This window comes from Salvelinus fontinalis, chromosome 1 (genome assembly GCF_029448725.1).
Source record: "Salvelinus fontinalis isolate EN_2023a chromosome 1, ASM2944872v1, whole genome shotgun sequence".
NCBI lineage: Eukaryota > Metazoa > Chordata > Actinopteri > Salmoniformes > Salmonidae > Salvelinus > Salvelinus fontinalis.
The window spans coordinates 55,397,590-55,422,208 of NC_074665.1; the positions used below are offsets into that span (position 1 = coordinate 55,397,590).

Here is a 24,619-nt window from a genome sequence, read left to right on the forward strand (position 1 = left end):
TCTTACTGGAAATGTTTGGACTACAGATAAGAATGGCAGCGACATCCATCCCAATCTTACCTGAGATGTATGCTGGAGAGGGCTGCTCTGATCTTTGATGATGATTGCCTTTGACTGTGTGTGTGTGTGCTCAGGATGCCGGTAGAGAGACCTGTGTCTACCCTCTCCCTGAACCCCAGGACCTCTTCCAAGCCTCTCAAATGAAGTTTGACGACTTTCAGAGAGACCTACGCAAGCTAAGGAAAGATCTTAATGGTGAGACTGGCTCCCACAAATATAATCTGGTCCATTTGTAGCTCTATTTATAAACCTTGAGCTATATATGTTGAACAGTAGGTAGTAAACCTGAATCAACGTTGATTATGACAGGTGTCACATCATGTTTATGATACCGTTGTGTAGGATTTATGAAAGTATTACTTATTTTAAATGCATTCCTGTATCTCTATAACGGAAAATTCTTCAAAGTTTGCCGAGACATAGTGATGTTTTGATCACAAAACAGGGTCAACAGATAGCATCTGTTTGTCATACAAACCCCCAAACTAGAACCAGATGGAGAGTCAGGAGCAGGCTCCTCTAGAATCTGCTAGGCGCTCTTTTACTGTCCTCACAACACAGAGCTCCAAAAAAAATGAAGGTTCAGGGTGCTTCTTCTACCTGTGTTCCAGCTCATGTCCCTCAGAGAGAGTCAAGGGCCTGGAGAGGCTGCCTTGTGTATGCAGCACCCGCATATGCACATCACAAACCATAAGATCTGAAGGTCCCATAATAAAAACCATCAGTGTACTGTATGGGTAGCAATAATGTTGGACTGCCTTCTAGTTGACCAGGGAACAGAATATTTTTTGTAAGTCTGTGTATCCTTTTCATAATACTTCAAACCAAATACTAGGTCACTTCGCATATAATATGAGTCCAGGTAGCACTTATAAACATGTTCGAGGTTTACAGGGAATTACCTCGATCAGACTAGGGTTAGGCTGAAAGCCTTTCAAGATTTTTCCCATGGTAACATGAGTCAAAAAGTAGGAATTAGGGAACAACAAAAATCCCTGATGAAGTGTGGAAATCAGATTAAACGTTTAAAGCCAAGCTCATGGTTAAACAAATTCCCTATGAGACTGATTGAATAACTGAATGGGGAAACACGTACATTCATTACTCAGTTCTAACTCATTAACACGTTATAGGGGTCAGGTGGGGAAACATTAACGCTAATGGAGTACAACTTTTTTGTATGTGTCCATCAAGAATAATCACCCAAATCTCCTCTGTTCTCTATCAGGTATCTTACCGTTAAACTAATCAAGGCTTGTATTTTGCCAACTATGTTTTTTACTGCACTGCAATCAATCTTGTGAAGCCTCTCATTATTTGTGGTGCGTGAAGATCGAGTTGACCAGGTCCATTGGGATACTGACTTGCTTACTCATTCCCAATAGCAGAGGCAGGTTGACATTTATTGTCATGAATCTTGTCCTGGAGGCAGAACTGAGTGATTTCTCTTTAGATAGGCAAGCTGCAAAAAAAATAGCTTCATTTAAGGTTAGGCATTAGGGTTAGCAGTGTGGTTTGGGTTAAAGTTAGGTTTAAAATTGTATGACAAATTGTATGACTTTGCACCTGTGCCAGCTAGTGACCACTCTGCAGAGCTGCCTCCAGAACAAGATTCATGACGAAATACACTAACCTGCATGGCAAAGTACCATGATGGCGCATATAAATGCTTCATCACAAACTGTATAGGGTTCACTTTACAGGGACCAGCTGAATGCTGTAACAGATGTGGGCTTCAATGACAGTTGCCTGGGGGTTAGGTTGAGTAGGCGTCCCATAGCAGTGAGCTTGGATGGCCCTCAGGACAACAGCTAGCTAACTACCTCCACAGAGGGGGCCATGTGGACGAACAATTAGCTTCGGGAACTCTCACATGCACTTTTTGGATTCATCATGGGCGCTGATGGACCATGACTCTGGAGTGCTCCAAGGAATGCTTAAGGGGTCTGCAGGTTCCAAGGGCATCACTCATTGTTTTGAGAAAAATAGTAGGGTGAATGGGAATGCATCATGACTGGTTAGCTTAGCCCGTTTCATTATGTTTGGTAACTCTAATTACATAAACAGGTAGAATGTAATACTGCAATGTCAAAAATGGTCTTATGATTTACAAGCTCATTCTTTTTTGGACAGAAAAACTCATTAAAACATGTTTTTCTTTCTTCCTCCTCCACTCCAGTATGCTCGGCCGAGACAGGGATGGTCAACCAGGTCTCTTCTGAAGAGCACTTGCAACCCTTTAAGGAGAAGACGGAGGAATTTCTGAGTGAAGGTGTCCCAGTTGTGGTTACTTTACAAATGACTCAATCACGGAGGCCATTTTTGGTTGTGGGTGAGGCAAACGGACCATTGATCAATGACAAGGGAAGGCATTTTGGTTTTTCAACTGAGAGTCAAGCTTCAAGACGGGTCATTGATCCCCCTTATCCTTGGTTAGCTAAACTATAGCTGCCCCAAAGACGAAGGCCAATATCTCCCTGGATTATGTTCATTGTCAGAACACCTGAAATGAGGAAGCCATCTTGGCTATGTATATAGAATAGAACGTAGAGATGGGCCATTGATCATCATGCTAACCCTTGGTTAGACTGCACTGCATCTGTGTTGCCAAGACTGATGTCTCAGTTGCTCTCCTGGTTAATGTACAGTGTTTGGAAGGAATATGTGTACAGACCATCATTCAACTCAGTTTCCATGGGGACCTCTGCTTATCCCAGACTGTATTGAATAACTCAAGGCTATTGTTTCAACTTTTTCCATCTGTTATGATGGGTTGCAGCAGCACTTGGTAGTTGAGCCTTTGACCTCTGTCTGAAAGATATTTCAAGAACAGACCTACATTTTAGTCATTTAGCAGACGCTCTTATTCTAGAGTGACTTACATTAGTGAATTCATCATTAGACAACAACGTATCACAATCCTAGCAAGTACATTTTCCCTCAACAAAGTAGTTATCTGCAAAGTCAGTGCTAGTAGGAAAAGACAAGTGAATGTTAGTCGTTTTTTTGTGGGGGGTTATTTAAGATACTCTTTAAAGAGCTGGCAATTCAAACATTTTCAGAAGATGGGCAGGGACTTTGCTGTTCTGACTTTAGGGGGAAGCTTGTTCCACCATTGGGTGCCAGGAAAGAAAATAGCTTTGACTGGGCTGAGCGGGAGCTGCCATCCCATAGGGGTGGGAGGTCCAAAAGACCAGAGATGGCAGAACGGAGTGCTCGGGTTGGGTTTGACCATAGCCTAAAGGTAGGGAGGAGCAGTTCCCCTTGTTGCTCCGTAGGCAAGCACCAAGGTATTGAAGATTATGTGAGCTTCGACTGGAAGCCAGTGTAGTGTGCGGAGGAGTAGGGTAGCATGGGAGAACTTGGGAAGGTTGAACACCAGGTGTGCTGTGGCGTACTGGATAAGTTGCAGGGGTTTGATGGCACAAGCGGGGAGCCCAGCCAACAGAGTTGCAGTAGTCTAGACGGGAGATGACAAGTGCATGGATTAGTACCTGCAGCGCTTCATGTGTGAGGAAGGGTCGTACTCTACGGATGTCAATGCTTTGATGTTTCCAGAGAATGCGTGTTATCCAGGGTCACGCCAAGGTTCTTTGCACTCTGGGAAGGGGACACCATGGAGTTGTCAGCCATGATTGAGAGGTCTTGGAGCTGGCAGGCCTTCCCCGGGAGGAAGAGCAGCTACATCTTGTCGAGATTAAGCTTGGGGTGGTGGGCCGACATCCAAGCTGAGATGTCTGCCAGGCAATCAGAGATGTGCGTCGCCAGCTGGGTGTCAGAAGGGAGGGGGGGGGTAGTTCAGTGTCATCCACAGAGCAATAATAGGAGAGACCATGTGAGGATATGACGGAGCCGAGTGACTTAAATAACCGAGGACTGAAGGACACCAGTAGTGAGAAGCAGTTGGAGCAGACACAGATCCTCTCCACGCCTGCTGGTAGGAGCGACCTGCCAGGTAGGATACAAGGCAGGAGTGAGCCGAGCCTGAGAAGCCCAGCACTGAGAGGGTGGAGAGGAGGATCTAATGATTCACAGTGTCGAAGGCAGCAGATAGTTTTCGGAGGATGAAAACAGAGGAGATAGAGTCAGATTTGGCAGTGTGGAGAGCCACCGTGATAAGAGGAGAGCGGTCTCATTTGAGTGAGCCACCTTGAAGCCTGACTGGTTAGGGTTAAGAAGATCGTCCTGAGAGCGATAACGAGAGAGTAGGTCATAGACAGCATGCTCAAGTGTTTTGGAAGTAAAACACAGAAGGGATACCGTTTTGTAGTTCTTGGCTTTGGAGGGGTCAGGTGTTGGTTTCTTGAGGATGGGAGCGACTCTGGCCATCTTGAAGTCAGAGGATGCAGCAAGTGGTCAGGTATGAGTTGATGAGAGAAGTGAGGAATGGTAGGTCTTCAGAGATGGTCTAGAGAAGGGAAGCGGGGATGGGGATAAGTCGGTAGGTTGTCGGGCTGCCAGACATCATTAGTCGCAGGATTTTATCTGAAGAGAGAGGGGAGAAAGAGGTCAAGGTGTAGGGTAGTTCTGTTAGAGTGGGACCAGTGGAGTCAGTAGGCTAAGTGAACAACGAACAGATGTCGTCAACCTTTTTTTCAAATTGGTTGACAAAGTCATCTGCAGAGGGATGAGCAAGGGGTAGGAGGTGGTAGGCGAACAGCTTCTAGTAAAGATTAGCTCAAGCATATTGCCTGCCTTGTGAGTGGGAAGGGACTGGGAAAGAGTGAGGTCCAAAGAGGAAAGGAGTCGAAAGAAATGAAGTAGCTTATCAAGGTGTCGAGCTCATTGAACTCTCCAAGAGCACCTGGTGGACGACACCACCGTTTGACAAGACCGCCAGCTGCCACTGAAAAAACACTCGAGACTGAAGCACTAACACTAATCGCTTATTGCCCAGAAGAGGTGAAAGATGCAGCTCTCAGCACTAATTACTGATTGCCTGGTAGAGTTGAAGAAAACACAGAAAACACCACCTACAACACAAGACGATTACTCAAATATGCCTGAAACTAAGTCAACAGAAACTGTCACAAATAATGAGCAATCAGACAGTTCAAACAGCAATGATTAAGTAGGCTACTAGGTAGGACAGCACTTGAATTCAATTGCCCTAGCAAGACAATACCAACAGATACTTATTGAGTAAAAAACAGATATTTTTTCCCCTGTAGGAGCTGATATCCTTCCAAACTATAAATGAGGTACATCCAGGACAAATATGAACACATAATGAGGGCTGTAGGCAGAATTGGACCCTGACAAGGTAGATAGTGTAATCTAGAGGTGAAAGATACAAACACCTATTTAGGCGAGGTGCTACTTAGCGGAGTAGAACACTGGAAAATTTTAAGGAGAGCCACACACTCTAGCTCAGATGTAATAATTGAATAACCTAATATCCAACGTTTCAACAGACAAGCTGTCTTCATCAGGGTATAATGACAAACACTGCAGGGTGACTAGTTTACAGTATATAGTGTAGTGTCAAAGGACACACAAAGGTGTTTGTAATCATGGCCTGGGGTGGCCTGATATCATTGGTTAATTCTCCGATATATATAAAAATAACATACCATGAATGGATAGCATACGATCATAGATACAATTTGGTTACAGAGGCCTACAGACATTTACAATAGCAAAATCACAATAATCACAAGAATGGCTTCAGATCAAAGTCTGCATTGAGACTGAAGTGAGCAAGGGTCTTTAAATTAAAGATCCAGGCAGCCTCTCATTTTAACAATAAATGGTCGAGTTCACCCCCTCTACTGTGACATGTTCGATGCCGATATAACTTAGGTACAAAATCGAGTAGGCCGCAACTGGATAAGTTAAGTTTTTGCACCTAATGATGCTACGATGCTTTGAGATTCATACTTTTAATTTGTGCTTTGTTTTACCCACATAATTTTTATCACAAGGGCAAGTTATAAGTTAAATACTGCCTTAGTGGAGCACGTGATAACACCTTTAATTGGGATCTGTTTCCCTGTTTGGGGGTGTTTGAAGGATCTACATGTATAAGTGCCATTGCATTGAGCACAGCCATTACACTCGTAGTTTCCATCCAGTAGGGGTATAAGTAGATGTTGTGCAGGGATATCTTGGGGTGGTAAATCAGAGTTTACCAATTGATATCTGAGATTTCTGCCCCGCGAGAATATGACCAAGGAAGGGTCCGAAAACACATTGTCATCGGATCTTAGAATGTGCCAATGTTTGTGAACGATTCCCTTAATTTGTTCAGAGCACTTTGAATAGCGAGTAGTTAGAACATAAGAATGCTTCTTTTTGCGAGACTGTCCTTGAAAAAAATCATGTCTCGGGTTTGCTTTGAATTTTCTCAATGGCAGTATTAATCTGACCATTTTTGTACCCCTCTCTTATACCCTGATGAAGACAGCTTGTCTGTCGAAACGTTGGATATTAGGTTATTCAATTATTGCATCTGAGCTCGTAGAGTGTGTGGCTCTCCTTTAATTTTTCAAGGTAGATAGTGTAACCATAATGGCAACCTGGTTTGTCTTTGTTTTCCTCCTCCTGTTCATTCTTCACCTCTTTCACTCCCTCTGCTCTTACTATTCCCTATCCGGTCGTTGACCTCTACCCCAGTTTCACCTCTTTTTTATCCTCCTTCCTCAGCACTATCTGTCTCTCTCGATATACCTTCTGAAGAAGCCCCTCTCTCACCGTCACTTGTTTACTCTCTGTTTATCTCCATTCCTCCCTCTATCATATCAGGAAATCAAATAAACACTTGGAGGGAGCTGTTTACCCTGGGAGCAGTTAAAACAGAGGTGATGAATTAGCAGTGGAACGAGGGTTGATGATGAATCCACCTTCCCTCTGCGATCGGCCATGTTTGTTTTCATTTGACCACAGTGTGTTTGTTATTACCTTCCCACGAAGACCCAATCAACAACCTCCCGTGAAAGAGTACCTTTCGCCCCTGCATATCAGACCATTTAACTAACTTAACTCTGAAGTAAAGCCTCCAAAACTCTGTTAAAATAATGGGACTATTTTCATCATAACAGACAAAGTATTGTGTAAAGCCAAGATTCAAATGTTTATTGATGAATGTTTCACAACTCTTAAGTGTAAGGTTTGGTTGTCATGTCTATTAAAACATGTGGGTTGTCTTTCTAGGCAGTTTTACATAGGCTTTGCGGCAGGCTATTTCTAGCTAACTGTTCCCATTCTTGTTGTAAGACTGAGCTCGCTGACCCCTTCTCAAGTGCTTTTGTATTCAAATGAGAGTTGGTAATTTGTAACACATGTTCTTCCGCTTTGTCGCTCTCTGTCCTTGAGTCCAAGTTTAAAGGAAGCCTGGATGAAAGTGTCTCTCTGAAAGAAATATTGGGTTTTCCCTTGAGGCAAATGACGAGGTTGTCCACAGAGAGAGGAATGTTCGATGTAACACTGACATGTGACTTGGACGGCTCCAGACGAAATTCACTGGGTGCCTCCACTGCAGAAAAAAAGCAACAACAGCAATGTCTTATTTGTGTTATTTCTATCATTTCAGACCCCGGGGTTAAACAGTTTCTGGCTCCACAGTTTCGACCACTCTTGTTTATTTTCTGACCATGAAACTAACCACAGAATAACAGTGGAAGCGGACTCGTAGGAACGGCACTGTTTGGTCTAGCTCGATTTTCCCCACTCGTTTCACAGATTCTCATGCGTGCGATGCCTTTGATGGAGCCTCTATGCCTCTGAACAGAACATTGGCCATGTGATAATCTGTTTCTGATGTAAATAACGATTAGTTATACTTGCTGCATGCTCTCTTCAGGGGACTGACTACTGCCTTGGCTAGTAGAGTTGTCTCCAGGAGTAGGCCTAATCTACACGTAACATCATGTCAGATAAGATCTATTCATTGTTGTCCAAAATGTATTTTGAAACCTCTAGACTAGTACTGTAAAACTCAAATGGGTCACTATATCAGGCCGGTATCGATTCACTGCATCATGGATTCCATACTCCTTTGGTGACTGTTGTTGCATTGATCTGATGACATCTATCCTGTTCTGATTTCTGATTGGTTATTGATGAGCAATAGAAAGCATATGTAAAAATGGGGATCAGTTATACGATGATTTAGTATGGGGAGCCGTGGACAAAAGTCATCGTCCCATTGGACATGTCAGGGTTCCTTAGATGTGGCTCTGGCTTCAATTATACACAGCGATTTGATATTCCCTGAATAAAGGCAGGCCAGAGATCCATGCCAGGAAAGATTCCTGATCGTCTGCTTTAGTGGATGTCTTGGAAAGCTATGAAGAGGTTATGGGTAATTTCAGACCAATAAACGCTTTTAGGCTGCTATGGATTTGGAATATGCTCTTGAAAGCTACTAAGACATTTCTTAGAATTGTGTGTGAAAGCAAAACCAATATAACTGGAGAGACATGCACATGCGATAGGCTGGGTTTGAACCCGGGTCGTCTGCACACCAAAATACTGGGTTTTTAGCCCAAGCGCCATTGTGGTTCACTGAACCAACTCTCTTACACTTCACCTTAGCTTTAAAATGTTCTGCACACTACAAGACTGTTAGCCTGCTAGGCATTATCTCTGGGAGCTAATGCAAGTCAGGTCTCAAACAAAATTGGTTCACCGGACCACCTTGGCTACAGTAGCACAGACTTCCTCGATATCTCTATGAAGTTAGCTGGAAGGAGAGAGAGTTATGAAAAAATCCCTCCTAAGGCTAAAGATATCCCCTGGAATTCCTCTGCCTATTTGAGGCTTTGCAAAATGTGATGTTGCTCTCTAATATCAAGTAATTTTTTTGATGAGTTTGAGGACATTTCACGATAATTTACTGAACTCAATAAAACTAAATGTACACAAAGAATACTTGCCCAGAAAACCATGGTGTTCATTTATCAGTGGTGCGACCACAATCATTTCAACACTCAATTACATGAACTAACCCTGAAAATGACACAAGTGTTATTAATGTTGATGTGTGAAATCCTGTGTAATCTTTCTTGCCTTTATTAGAAATTGTTTAATCTATTCAGTACTGATAAAAAAAACCTTGTTCTATGCCTTATGTGTAACCACATTGTTATCAGCACTGCAATGTAGCTTTATGTTTTCCATAATGACTTAACTAGTAACTAACTCATGGGTTGGAGTGCCACATGTTTCTATAACGATCCATTACTGCTGTACTTGTCGTTACACAGCCTACTACTTAACTTTCTGATGTTGTCCTGTTGAGTGGCTTGTTATCTACAGTATGCCTATATTCTGACTATGTTTTCTCTTATAGCAAAAACTGATCTGGAGGCACAAGAAACACAACTAGAGAACACTCATAAGATGTAAGAATAAACCTGATATGATTTTATCAGCTCACCGTATGATAACATTGGCTCAAAGGATAATGTTGTGTCAGAACAATTTTCAATACGGTGAGCTGAGTTCACTCACTTCTATTCTCTACTACTGCATGCCAGTACGTACCGGTCCTGTGTCGATGTTTAGATCCCGAGGCTACATGGAACCTCTACCTCTAGATGGCCTTGACTGCGGGTCCTATGATAGACTGAAGGCCTCCAGTGTCTGTGTTGTTTATCTAAGCAAAGCCAGAGTAGACAGCGTTGGCTCCAGGCTTCTGTTAACACTAGGCTGGAATGTGTTCCCTCCAAACTCCAAACAAAGGGTCCCCAACCTGTCCAGAGTATTGATCAAGCACAACACCAGGGCATTTGTCACTTTCACGTGTGCTCTCTCTTCCTCTATTTACCATTCTCTCCTTTTTCTCTCTCTCTCTCTCTCCCTTTCTTTATGTGTTTGTCCCTCTTGAGACTTGAGCACAGCAACATTAATTTCCTTTTAAGGGTTTATAACCTGTACGCCTAGAATTGTATCTGTGGAGGGAAAATATTTATGTTATCAATTTAGGAAAGAATGCCATTGTGGCAGCTAATACATTCTAATATTTTTCATTACGAAATGGCCAGTCGCCTCCATTTAGTATACTTCCATATCAAGTTTAATGCATGAAATGGTCTTAAGATTAACTTTCACATTTCGCATATTTATTATAAGCATACAGGTTTCACAATGACTTAGTCTTTCTGTAATCTATTGCTGTGATTTTGGTATTTTAGGTTTGATTTCATGTTTTTGTTCTATCTATCCTCAGTTTCTTGGAGCTGAGCGTGTTCTTTTCAGCCAAGGCTAAGGCCGGTGAGAAGGAAGTATCTCCCAACACGCTGTTCTCAGTGTGGCATGAGTTCTCCACTGATGTCAAAGACCTTTGGAAGAAGGAAAACAAACTGATGTTACAGGAACGGTAAGGACTGGTGTAAAATATGTTTTGCAGTCCTTTCATGTGTGTTGAGTCTATCCTATTCAATGAAAGCCACTCTTTCTTTGGGGATTGTTGTACTATGTATGTTCTGACCTTCTACAGACCTACCACAGAATGACTGTACATGTCAAAATGACATGTCTACTGCACCACTATATCCCCCTGCGCATGAACACAATGAACATACTGTTTCACATTCACCTTCAAGCACATTACCTTGACAAGCCAATTGAAGTCATCTGTCAGCTTAATGTGTAGAATAAAGCACCTTGACTGAGGTCAAATGTAGTACACGTTAGGCTCTTCAACTCCCTTTGAAACAATACAGAAGGGTGTGTGTTGTAACAACCACGGATGCTGTAGCAACCGAACACCATTAATCCCAGTATGTAATCATTTCGTAGCAGGGAGAAGCATAAGACAAACTAACATTTTGCTTCCTAAAGAAGTTAAAGATGGAATCTGCGGTAGGGGAAACAGCGCCACTGTCCGTCACACCGCCGTTGTTATGGTTTTATTTTGTTGACGAAGTGGAGGTGTACTGCAACAAAAAATTGCAGTGCATATTCTGCTGTTCTGTCACGTGTGCAATGATGTCAGAGGGAAGAAAACAGTGTTTGTTGTTTGCAGTAACTTATTTGTTGTAATATCTTAAACGGATATGTCAGTTTCACATTTAAGGATTCCAGCTTGATATTGCTGAAAAGTTAAACCCACCCTGTTAGGTCAATATCAAGCAGAAAGTCAGGAGTTGTCATAGATGAGTGTTGAATCTTCAGTGTTGGAATGATCCCCAAACATGAGTTTCCAATAGCAGGCATCACATGTTCACTATTAGATCCTATCAGAGTCATTCAAATTCATAGATAAGATGAGAGAGAGAAGGGTTGAAATGACCCAGATCGGATTCTTAACCCCACTAATAAAAAGAACACATGAGTGATTCTGTTAGCTTCCAGTGGTTTGATGGGTTTAGAGATAGCATTTGAAATGCAAATTGTTTTGTTCTGCTGGATGTAGATTAGATTGTGATATGTATTTGCTCATTTGCTGGATAAGTAATAAAAACACATTTGTAATCATTAACTATTTGGCCTACAGTGTAACGCCATCTATAAAATTGAGAGGTTTAAAATGATCCCTCCCGACTTACTACGAAGGCATACCAAATTTGGACAAACACGCACACACATTTGAATTTACTGGTCTAGAATTGGGATGGGCAACTGGCGGCCCAAGGCCTCCCTTTTATAGGCTCGTGGATACATTTCTGAAGACAAAAAAAAGTATATTGAGAGTGTAATTTCAAAATTTGGTTGTGCATCAGATGTTTTTCTGTTGTTGTTAGTCACTAACAGTCACTTAATTAGCACGCCAGCAAAAATGGTTTAGATTGGTATGTTAGTCTCGCAGCCACCTATCTAAACTTGTAGAAATCATGTTCAATTTACCGACTGGGGGGCCCCCATTGATTTCATTAGTCACTCTCAGTCAGATATCATATTTAAAACAGTTCTCTCTGCCCCATGGCAAAATGGGTAGAATTACAGGAAATTAGTTATAAAATTGCAAAATCTTCTCTCCACCCCATGGCAAAACGTGTAGAATGGATGGGGGCGGACAAACTAAATTTCGCTTAGGGCCCCGAAAAGGCTAGGGCCGGCTGTATGTGTAGGTAAGGATGTGGGTACGCAGAACTGCGAGCAACTGCGGCCTCCCATGATGAGTTTAGATTTTTTTATAGCCCCCACCCCCATCAAATTTGCCCATCACTGGTCTAGAATGTATCTTTTACCTCGTGCAGTGTGGAAAGTTGTGCCACTGAATGGTTTAGAGCTTGCACTATCGTTACAGTAGATCAGAAAGCAGTTTCTTAAAACAGTGAAACTGGTCACCCAAATCTTTCTTGTGTGTAAACAGCACAGACCCAAATCTTGCCTGGAGAACCTCATTGCTGAATCTTCTGGAATAGTGAGTTCTCTTTTTGTCTCTTTTGCCTTTGTCCTAACCCCTTTCCGTCTTTCTTTTGTCTTCTTATTCCTCGTATATTTCTCCCGTTCTCACTCGTTTTGAAAATCTCCGTATAAATTTCCCCCCACCCGTCACCACTTTGAGTGCATAGGATTCTCACATACGTTATTTTTGTTTGAAAATGCACGGATGAATTCATTTACGTGCACCATTGTAATGTCTGTAACTCACTTTCATCTGTTTTGTGTTCCACAGAAAGCCAAACTGGGTCGGAAGATCTGAGCCAATGGACTGGCCTTATCCAGGATCAGTTTGCACAAGTGAGATCAACACAACCTGAAATAGCTTTTTAGCTATTGTATTGTGTTTAAAAATATATTTATTATGTTATTTTCTTTTTTAATTGCTTCTTTCGGTCACCCAACTGGGTATATGTATGCCTGACAGGTTGTCACCTTGTTGGAAAGTGTGATATTAACACAGTACCATACTTTGTCGTAATCTGTCAATGAACAATTTCCCCCAGTTCCAAACAGCGCATTCTGCTGTCCAAAGTAAGTATGTAGATTTAATTAAACAGCTAATCATTTTTGGACAGGTGCCATTGTAAAGAGAAATACATTGTTTTACAGTGAGACATGTGTTGTGGTATCAGCCTGTAGCTATAGATAAGACACCAGTTAAGACAATCATGTTTTACAGAGAAAATAAGCAATTTTTATCAATCTCTGCACTGCCTTCAAGTATAAAGAGGAGCACAAAAGTGGGCTTGTATATATTTGCCTACCAGACAGCAAGTTAGTTAAAGACAAATGAGCCAATGAAATTCAACTAAATTACTCTGACAATACAACCTGTATGGAAACCAGTCCTGCTTAGTGAAAACCTGCATTATGACAATCATCAGTTTATCATACACCATAGTTCAAGAATGATACGTGATGTACAGTTGTGGTTTATGCAATAAATCATGAAATGAACCGTGACTTGAGCTTAGCTGCTAAGGTATTTAGTATGTCATCAGGACTTCTCATCACCCTCTATTTTTTTTATTAGCTACAGCGCCTCACTTTTTCTACATTTTGTTGTGTTACAGAATGGGATTAAAATGGATTTAACTGCCATGTTTTTGTCAATGACCTACACAAAATACTCTGTAATGTCAAAGTGGCTTTTTTGTTGTTGAACATTTGTAGAAGATTAATGAAAAATAAAACACTAATATCTTTATTAGATAAGTATTCACCCCCCTGAGTCAATAGACCTTTGGCAGTGATTACAGCTGTGTGTCTTTTTGGGTATGTTTCTAAGAGTTTTCCACACCTGGAGTGTACAACATTTGCCCATTATAATTTGTTTCATTCTTCAAGATATGTCAAATTGGTTGTTGATTATTGCTAGACAACCATGTTCAGATCTTGACATAGATTATCAAGCAGATTTAAGTCAATACTGAAACTCGGCCACTCAGGAAGATTCACTGACTTCTTGGTAAGCAACTCCAGTGTAGATTTGGCCTTGTGTTTTAGGTTATTGTCCTGCTGAAAGGTGAATTCATCTCCCAGTGTCTGGTGGAAAGCAGACTGAACCAGGTTTTCCTTTTTTGCATGTGCTTTGCAACATTCCGTTTCCTTTTTATCCTAAAAAAACTCCCCAGTCCTTAACAATTACAAGCACACCCATAACATGATGCAGCCACCACTATGATTGAAAATATGGAGAGTGGTACTTAGTAATGTGTTATGTTAGGGACAAATCCAATAAAACACTTTGTATTCAGGACAAAATGTGAATTGCTTTGCCACATGTTTTGCAGTATTACTTTAGTGCCATGTTGTACCATGTTTTGGAATATTTTTATTCTGTACAGGCCTTGTTTTCACTCTGTCAATTAGGTTAGTATTATGCAGTAACTACAATGTTGTTGATCCATCCTCAGTGTTCTCCTATCACAGCCATTAAACTGTAACTGTTTTAAAGTCACCACTGGCCTCATGGTGAAATCCCTGAGCGTTTTTCTTCCTCTCTGGCAACTGAGTTAGGAAGGACGCCTGTATCTTTGTAGTTACTGGGTGTTTCGGTACACCATCCAAAGTGTCATTAGTAACTTCACCATGCTCAAATGGATATTGGGGTTGATTACTTACTGACTCAATACATTTCAGCTTTTCATTTTTTATTATTTTGTAAAAACATAATTCCACTTTGACATTATGCAGCATGTGTGTAGGCCAGTGAATAAATCTCAGTTTAATCCATTTTAAATTAAGGCTGTAACAAAACAAAATGTGGCAAAAGTCAGGTGGTGTAAAGGCTTTCTGAAGGCACTGTACATATTTAAATAATATTATATAGTGAGTAATACTGACGTAAAATAATTGAGCAATTTTTGTATCTATGTTACATGTCTAATGATATGCAATCTGTATGTGACATATCCTGTTTGATTTGTATGTTTGAATTGCTCTTCTGATCTATGTTCTGTTGGAGCCTTGTAGAGCTGTTGGTGACTGTGTCCCCATGTCCAATAACTCCTTGGTTCCTGATAAAATACTATTAATTTAATATAAATCAGTTCGAAAGTCTTTATCTGAATACAACATAGCAACATAGCTCAAGCAGTAGGAAGCTCTCTCATCCATTTATATGCAGATGATACAGTCTTATACTCAGCTGGCCCCTCCACGGATTTTGTGTTAAACGCTCTACAACAAAGCTTTCTCAGTGTCCAGCAAGCTTTCTCTGCCCTTAATCTTGTTCTGAACACCTCCAAAACAAAGGTCATGTGGTTTGGTAAGAAGAATGCCCCTCTTCCCACCGGTGTGATTACTACCTGTGAAGGTTTACAGCTTGAGGTAGTCACCTCATACAAGTACTTGGGAGTATGGCTAGACGGTACACTGTCCTTCTCTCAGAACATATCAAAGCTGCAGGCTAAGGTTTCATCTAGACTTGGTTTCCTCTATCGTAATCGCTCCTCTTTCACCATAGCTGCCAATCTAACCCTGAATCAGATGACCATCCTACCCATGCTAGATTACGGAGACATAATTTATAGATCGGCAGGTAAGGGTGCTCTCGAGCAGCTAGATGTTCTTTACCAGTCGGCCATCAGATTTGCCACGCTCCTTATAGGACACATCACTGCACTCTATTCTCCTCTGTAAACTGGTCGTCTCTGTATACCTGTCACAAGACCCACTGGTTGATGCTAATTTGTAAAACCCTCTTAGGCCTCACTTCCCCTATCTGAGATACCTACTGCAGCCCTCATCCTCCACATACAACACCCGTTCTGCCAGTCACATTCTTTCTTTAGTCCCCCAAAGCACACACATCCCTGGGTTGCTCGTCTTTTATATTCGCTGCAGCTAGCGACTGGAACGAGCTGTAAAAAAAACACTCAAACTGGACCGTTTTATCTCCATCTCTTCATTCAAAGACTCAATCATGGACACTCTTACTGCTTCGCGTGATGTATTGCTGTCTCTACCTTCTTGTCCTTTGTGCTGTTGTCTGTGCCCAATAATGTTTGTACCATGTTTTGTGCTTCTACCATGTTGTGCTGCTGCCATGTTGTGTTGCTACCATGTTGTTGTCATCTTGTGTTTTCATGTGTTGCTGCCATGCTATGTTGTTGTCTTAGGTCTGTCTTCATGTCGTGTTGTGGTGTCTCTGGTCGTGATGTGTGTTTTGTCCTATATTTTTATTTAATTTTGAATCCCAGCCCCCGCAAAAGGAGGCCTTTTGCCTTCTGCTAAATAAGAATTTGTTCTTAACTGACTTGCCTAGTCAAAATGTAAAGTAAAATGTAAAGTTGTTGAGCCTATTCTTATCAACCATCGTTAGTCAACCATATTCTTCAATGCCACAACATTGTTTGCATTCAGACCACACAGATGTTTCACATGAAATAGATTGTGTATATATTTATAGTGTCTTATCTTTTGACATATACTTATACAGTACCACAGTTATACAAAATATAATAATATAATTTCTTTACTGGTTAGCTTGATGTTTGTCTGAATTATTTCACAGGCTAGGGGGCTTTCTCTCAGTCCGTAGCCTTATTGGCTGGAGAGTTCCCCCAGGTAAACCCAGTAAAACATGAAACAGCCAGCTTAAGAGCTCCACTTTCAGTCTAGAACTTGGTGCTTTGTTTGTGGTTTCATGTGTATGTTCCTTCTAGAGCCAACAGCCAGATGAGAGGGGCCATCAGTCCATGGCCCTAGGTAAGGTAAAAAAAATTGATTTGATTTGATCACAACCTGTATGAGCTTATAGAGAGTCGAAGGACCCAGTTGTTTCATATGATTGACTGTGTTGAACTGAAACATGTCTGTGCTTCAGTTGGTGTTGTGCTATGCATCCATCCATTTATGTCTGCACATTGTAGTTTTCACCATAGCTGTCCATATAGTCAAAGGTCTTATAGCTGGGCCACTCTGTTCTATCAGTACCTGTCAGGTTCATTTTATGTGACCAATCAAAGTGATTATGCAGAATAATCCAATATAAGGGAGAAGTACTAGCATGTCCCCTGTCATATCTACGCTATTCATGTTCATGTTATTGTTCACTTTCACTGTCACATTAGTATCCATGGTGACTGTCATGGTATGGTTCCAAAGAACTCCTCACAGTTTTCCGTTACCAGTCACGTCCACCGACATACAGCGACACTGTTTGACACGCTGTACCTTGCGATGGCGAAAGGTAGGTTGGAGGCCCGGACATTCCAGCTGAACAGTGAGCTGGGTAAAACGGTGTGGCCTGCAGAAGGAACAGGACTGGAAGGGCTCCTGGACCTTGTTGTGGTTTTTCCGGCTGGACCCTGGGCCTCTATTTGAGCTGGGGCCCATGAGGTGGGGGATGTAGAAGGAGTTACACTGGCCGTAGCAGAAGCGGTTGACCACCGTACGACTTCGGCAGCCCTCCTCGCTCACCGTCTGGCGGAGGGGTTGCGTCTTGCACCAGTCACGTCGGAGGTACCGGCGCTCGGTGACCACCAGGGCCTCCCGACTTGACGAAAGGACTTCGGGTTTCCGCGGCAACAGGCGCTGACGATCTGACAGGTTGCCTTTGGTCTTGAAAGGTGAAGGGATGGAGCCTTGGGGGCGGGGCTTCCTTGTATCTGTGGCTACGCAGAGTACCCCAGCCAGTAGGACTGGAAGAGTGATTCTCCAAAACATTCTGGGAAAGAGAAGACAGAAAGATTAGTAACAATGCTACTAAACCAAGATTGAGCCTTGTACCTTTACAGTATAAGCAGTGAATGTACCGTGAGTAGTATCTATTGGTTTAAGAATGTAGCGAGGTTAGGTCTACTAGGTATCTATCAATCCTTAAGCTATTCCAGTGTAATAGCACTCCGTCAGTGTGTGTACGTTTTGGTGTTTAGCCGATGTATGTGTGTGAACGTGCCCTTTTCAGTCTAGCCTTTCAGGCATCATTGAGGATATCAATCTATCATCTGCAACTCCATTTGTCAATGTCTCTTTGTCATTACTTCTATGTGCTTTCTTCTCAGCTATAGAACTTTATCCAAAAATAAACACTGGATAAAATAATTAGGCGTTATTAATAAAATAATTAGGCGATGCTTACTCTAGTTATAAACTATACCGCAGATACGTAAACATGCATTAGCAGGCCAATCTTAATGCTATTAGGGGAGTGAAACATTACCCTGTGGGTCCAGATCCCCACTCTGTGACCAAGCCCTATAGAGCACAATGAACTGAGAGTGACCTAGCAAGTCTCTGTCTCTCTCCACACTGCCGATTGACAGATGTGAGACTGAGATGAAACCCTCCGTAAACACACACACACACAGACATACATATACACACACACAAAAACATACATACACAACCACACACACAATTCACAATGTCATCTGAAAAGTTCTTTAGAATTTGACTTTCTGATTTGTGTTGAGAAAAGTATGCTTTAAGTTGAATATCTTTGTTGGGACTCAGAGGATTACTGGTATGCACGTATCTGTACATAACTGTCAGTGTTAATGCCAGTACAATTGGTCAATCACTCAAGAATCTTTGCAACAGATGTTGTTCTTGAATTGCATATATAGTATAAAGTAACAATTCTGAATGTGGACCAAAACGCCCCAAGGTCATTGGCCGTTCCTATTCCCTATAAGACTTTTACATCCCTTCTCCATTTCCTGGACTTGCACACATTTTGACGGTGGACAATGACTTTATCATAATCCACTTTGGGTTTCTGTCTCTGTTTTGTTTCTGCTCTTGACCCTGGGTCATGGTGCTCTACCCTGTTAAGCTCTCTCAGTCTCAATGAAACTGTTCTAATGTTCACAGTAATCTATTGAGCAGCTGGGTCTACTGGGTCTTTGACCAGAGAGTAATTAAGTATGGAACAGTATACACAGGAACCATGAGGCTGGTGGAGGGCTAGGTACAGTATACACAGGAGCCATGAGTCTGGTGGAGGGCTAGGTACAGTATACACAGGAACCATGAGGCTGGTGGAGGGCTAGGTACAGTATACACAGGAACCATGAGGCTGGTGGAGGGCTAGGTACAGTATACACAGGAACCATGAGGCTGGTGGAGGGCTAGGTACAGTATACACAGGAACCATGAGGCTGGTGGAGGGCTAGGTACAGTACACCCAGGAGCCATGAGGCTGGTGGAGGGCTAGGTACAGTACACCCAGGAACCATGAGGCTGGTGGAGGGCTAGGTACAGTATACACAGGAACCATGAGGCTGGTGGAGGGCTAGGTACAGTATACACAGGAACCATGAGGCTGGTGGAGGGCTAGGTACAGTATACCCAGGAACCATGAGTCTGGTGGAGGGCTAGGTACAGTATACACAGGAACCATGAGGCTGGTGGAGGGCTAGGTACAGTATACCCAGGAACCAGGATGGTAGTGGCAGGTTTAGAGAAGACTGAATGAAAGGTGTATTGTGGATAACGGTGGTCATGAGAAGGACAAGGGAAGTCGAACCTCACCTATTCAGTGTCATCCAGAGAAGATTGCTTTTTTTAACGTAATTTATGCGTTGATGTCAGTAAGATATTTATGTTACGCACGACTGAGTCTGGCTCAACTCTAGCATGAAGACAAACCTCCTACATACACATACACACTCGACCACACAGTGTCAAACCTAATCATGATTTTTCCTTCTGTCCCCACTGCATCTCGTTGTCTTAACCCACATCCATAATTCTGTAATTTATTCACCAGTTAAACAAATGCAATTTGCCCTAAAAAGTTGAGTGAATACTGATCATAATGTATGAACTCAGTCGTGGAAGGTGTTGTCTCTCTATATCCCCTTCATTAGTTAAGACTATCCCAGGTCTAGTGAGTTACAAGGCCCTGGGGGTTGGAGGGATATCCTGACTGTGTACACAGCAGATGACATATGTTATACAGTCACGGCTTCAGTCCCTCTCCCACTTCCAAACTTTGCCTATGTATGATACAGCCGACCCTGCCAGCTATCGTCATCATTCTCCCAGCTAGACAAATTGTGGTTTGGAAGTTGGGGTGGAAGTAGGGGGGTTAATGATAGTGTACAGAGAGACTGTTGGAAAACAAAACAAACTCTTTAGCCCTGACTTTAGTACTTGAGGCCTCCCTCATCCACCCCCCTGACTCTCTCTCTCTCTCTCTTACTAATCATCATGGAGACTGAGCCGGAGGGAGACTATTGCTTTTGTTTTTATCAGTGAGACAGAGCTAAACTGGACCACGCTATTATTGCACAATTACAAATACTAGGGTCTATATGCTTGAATGAACAGTCTCAGTCCTCGGGTCTACAAATACTGGACTTCAAAAACAAAACTGGGATAGCCATCTCACAGAGTAAGAATTGCCAATGGCAACTTGAGCTTTACTGACTCCAGTGGGCAGCAACACTTGGATGCACCATCCGTCTGCACCACAGTACCTAGTTCCTTTATTGGAGCAGATCAACCATGTCAGGTCAAGGGTCCTTCAATAATCCAATCCACTAATTATTCTGTCAATAAGTTAAAAGCAGTAACTTACACATGGGCCCTGAAATAAAGTGCTACCAATGACAAGAACCGGCCTAAAAAGACAGGCCAAAACAAAGCCTGAGCCAGACTATAATTATAGCTAGGTGCGCCAGGAAGTTTCATAGACAGATAACTCACGTCAATTATTGTATTCAATTCAACAGGCCAAAGCTCACACACAGAAAACAAAACTCTGTGTTTTTACATGAAAGCAATTACATTAGGGGCAAGCATGTCATTATCTTAATTTGTGGCTTGTATTTCCCAAAACTGGCCTCTTCCGGCTCATTAAAAGTGAAAACTTCCATTTTGAAGAACTTTGGGTGAATGTGTCAAATGCCAACATGCCATGAGGGGCCCTGAGCTGTTTGGACAGCCATTTGTCACCACAATCCATCTTCATAATTTCTACCAGCTGAGAGATGCTATACTGGTCTATTACAGTTAGGAGAAGCAGTTTGGACTCCATAACCCTCAGCATTGGTGGAGATATTTACCCTACTCTGTACAGTACACACACACAGAATGAGAACAACATATCGTAGCAAACAGCAGGGCAGAGAAGTGAACCTGGGTCACTGGCATGAAAGACAAACAACCAGAGGCATTGCACCAATAGGGTTTAACCCACATTGTGGGAATTGTAATGTGGCTCATATAGCGAGGATCGCTACAATATCATTGAAAGGGTGTTCCCCACCTAGAGGGAGTTAATCACGGCATAACATAACCAACCCTAAATTGGAGCTGAACACACAACGACAGGCCTGTACAGTCCCTACCAGTGTCTGTTTGGATAACTTAAATCTGTCAAGTGAGCACAGGAGGTTGTGGGCACCTTAATTGGGGAGGATGGGCTCGTGGTAATGGCTGGAGCGGAATAGGTGGAATGGTATCAAATACATCTCAAACATGTTTTGATGCCATTCCATTTGCTCCGTTCCAGACATTATTATGAGCCATCCTCCCCTAAGCAGCCTCCACTGCAAGTGAAAAAAACAGTGTAAAAAAATATACTGATTACTAGTCTAGAGAAGGTGGTATTTCAATAAATTAAACTTGGGAGATTCAGTGAGAATCAATTGCTCTACTCCAACAAGGCAAGGCATTGTTTAAATATTACAAACAGAGAGTGTTTGGAAATGTATATTTAATATGTATTTTAAATCTGGTTGTTTGGATCCTGGGTACTGATTGGACAAGCAGCATTCCCCAACCGTGCTGTATTGGAAGTCACAGTCACACTACGGCTGCTAACAGTTCCATCTGAAAAGGATCGCTGCGCCTCCATAAGAATATCATGGTCACGTTGCCATCCAAATCATGTCTTGTATTTATCACTCCTCGCACATTATTTCACCTTGCCTCCAGCCTAGCATTTAGTTTGGTAGAGCGGGCTTAATAGAAGACTTACAATACATAGGGTAAACAGTGCCCAGACTAGACGAGACAACTTCTTATGAACCAGGTGAAATCACACATCAATGTCATTATCATGGACATATCCAAGTAAATGACAATAGAAAAAAAGCTCAAACAAACAAAATATACAGCTAACGTCAGTGTGCTGTCAGTGTACTGTCACTCCAGGTTCAATGTTTGACGTGACTGAGTTAGGTGAATTTTCCTTGCTAGCTAAAACATGACAATAACATTATCCAGCCTGCACAGCAAACATTCTGTTTAGAGCTGATGACCAGTCCTTTTGCATAGCAACTATGCAAAAATTATTTGTAGCAACATGACCAAAATAACTAACAACCAGATTTTCGTCTGGACTATCTCTTCTCGTGGAAGAATGACATTATATGAATTTACTTATCAAAATGACGTTTTAATGAAAATATGTAATTCATTGTTATTTGTATATGTTGGTAACAGTTTTATAAAAGCAATAAGGCACGAGAGGCAGTGCTGCATCATGAATATCGCGCCGGGCCGAACAACGCCATTTACCTGTGACTGTATTCATGATACAGCACTGCCTCTTGGGCCTTATTGCTTAATTAACAAAGAGCTTGTTGGATTAAATATAATAAGAGTGTGGGAAGGGTTTATATCAGGACAAAGATGTGTGTCCTGCCTAAAAATCCTCTTTGGAATTGACATTTCAGAAGACACTCTTATCCAGAACAACTTACAGAAGTGAGTGGATACATTTTCACCCTGGTCCCCCATGGGAATCAAACCCACAACCCTGGCATTGCAAGCACCATGCTCTACCAACTGAGCCACATGGGAATCAGAGTCTTTGACGCAAGGTGGAGCAGTAACCAGAGTGGTGAGTCAGATCAGAAGCCATGCTCGCTACTCACACAACATTCACTCATGTCACACACATTATTAATGTCTCTCACATACTCACACTCTCTCTAATAGACACATGCACAGTGTTGGATTTACACTTTGAAACAAAGTTACATTCTCACCTTAATGCTACCACACATCTCACACCTACCCACATCAAATCATTGCTTACTAATAGTCTTTAATTCATTAGCCAAATCAGCAATCACCCACACACCCATTAACTCACTGACAGCTCTCACTTCCATTAACATTCAGGAAAATGCTTCCTATGATTGAATCGCACCCTCTGTACTTGTCTCTCTCCAGCCTGAATAACTGACCAGCCACCAAGGACCACTGCATGTCCTGAAGGAGAAAGACAGTGACTGTACCTCTTGCCAGTGTCCTGGGACAGTGGGGTGATCCTGTCTCCGTTAGGGGTAGCTGTCCACCCTTACCAGTCCTGGAGAGTGAATCCTGGTGTTGGTTTCCATGGGAACAGCAGTGGTTGCTGAGGTGGATTGTCAGTTGAGTGTCCCAAGGTCTGTGGTCCTGTTTCTCTCCACTGAGTCTGTATTTTTGAGTTTATTAATAATCCATGTCTATCTCATATCCATCTCAAATATATTATCTAATAATCCATGTAGTTATCTCTTTCTCCTTTCTCTGTAATCTTTCTTTCCATGCCAATGGGTTTCTATGTCTGTGTATCCTAGTTCTGTGTCTGTAGGTCTGTGCGTCTCTGTATGTCTCCTGCTGGGTTTGGACTCTCACTTCTGCTTCCTCCTAGACATAGACGGGGGCTTTCTATTGGCTCTGATCACAACATGAATTAAACCAAGCCTCACCTCTCTCCCTTCCCTACCTCTTTTTCTCAATACTTATCCCCCCTCCTCTTTCCAGAAACATACTCACTGCTGACTCTCCAGTCTTGAAATCCCCTGTCAGTCTTTTGCTCTCTCCCTCCCGGTTCCCTTCTTCCCTCTATTACTCCCTCTCTTAGTCTGATACCCCAAATCCCTCTTGCTCTCCCACCATCTCCCCTTCACGCAATTTCCTCCCTGGCTTATCCTTCGTCTCTAGCTCACTTTCATACTCATCTCTCTCTCTCTCCATCTATCCACCTTTCTTCTCACCTGAACATGAGGTGGGTTCAATGATTAGGGGTGTTCCAGTGCCACTGGAAAGCTTTCAATACAGAGCTCTCTTTGGGTGTGTGAAATCACATAATCCATAAATCATTCTTACTCCTGCGTCGACTCCATACTCCATATGTCGACACGACTCTTTGAAATTGCCATTCCCAATCCTTTGGTTTAGGCATACAGAAGTAAGACAATTATGTGTGTGGTTCTGATTTCTGACCACTGGAACTAAGACAAAAACCACTGTCTGTCATTCACCATCAAAGATCTGAAACGTCTACAAAAAAAATACAAAAAAACGTCAGACTCGCCAAACAATAACTATTTCATCATACCAGTAGAGAATGGCACGACACTACAGCAGCAGAATTTGGGCCTCAGTCTTTGTCCATACTTTGACTAATGTCTTTAGTCATGGTTTCTCATTGCTTAAATATACTGAGTGGCCTAAAATATACTGAGTGGCCTAAAGGTTATGGTTCGTGAAACTCTCAATATGGTATTAGAATTAAGCCTTACTTTTTGCACAGTATAGGAAATGTCTACATTTTTGACAAATAACACATTTGAACAAAATCAAGCAAAGCATTATTTGTTGTAAACATAAAACGTATTCCCTTAAGTTATAGTAAAATAATAGAAAACGAGCTACTGCTCTGTTAAATCTACCACCATCTAGCTGTAACAACTAAAACTGCAGATGACAGTCTGTCACCTCAGCAGACAGAGCAGAGAGAGATTAATAATGATCTATTACAATGACCCCAGAT

The 24,619-nt window shown here is 42.1% G+C and overlaps 1 protein-coding gene and 1 pseudogene across 1 annotated transcript; one reads left to right on the forward strand and one right to left on the reverse strand.

Moving 5' to 3' along the window:
• Nucleotides 1-10,385, forward strand: part of LOC129858987 (formin-2-like) — a 62,051-nt pseudogene extending 51,666 nt beyond the window's left edge.
• Nucleotides 10,386-16,221: 5,836 nt separating this feature from the next.
• LOC129857956 (gremlin-2-like) lies at nucleotides 16,222-24,581 on the reverse strand. Its single transcript, XM_055926721.1, has 2 exons — nucleotides 23,097-24,581; nucleotides 16,222-17,566 (listed from the first exon to the last, which is right to left on the reverse strand). The coding sequence occupies exon 2, from the start codon at nucleotides 17,563-17,565 to the stop codon at nucleotides 17,011-17,013; it is 555 nt and encodes a 184-aa protein (XP_055782696.1). The 5' UTR covers nucleotide 17,566; nucleotides 23,097-24,581; the 3' UTR covers nucleotides 16,222-17,010.
• Between the last annotated feature and the right edge of the window lie 38 nt (nucleotides 24,582-24,619).

Excerpts from the sequence above, each read along its gene's own strand:
- LOC129857956 (XM_055926721.1), bottom strand. The coding sequence starts at position 17,565 with ATGTTTTGGAGAATCACTCTTCCAGTCCTACTGGCTGGGGTACTCTGC.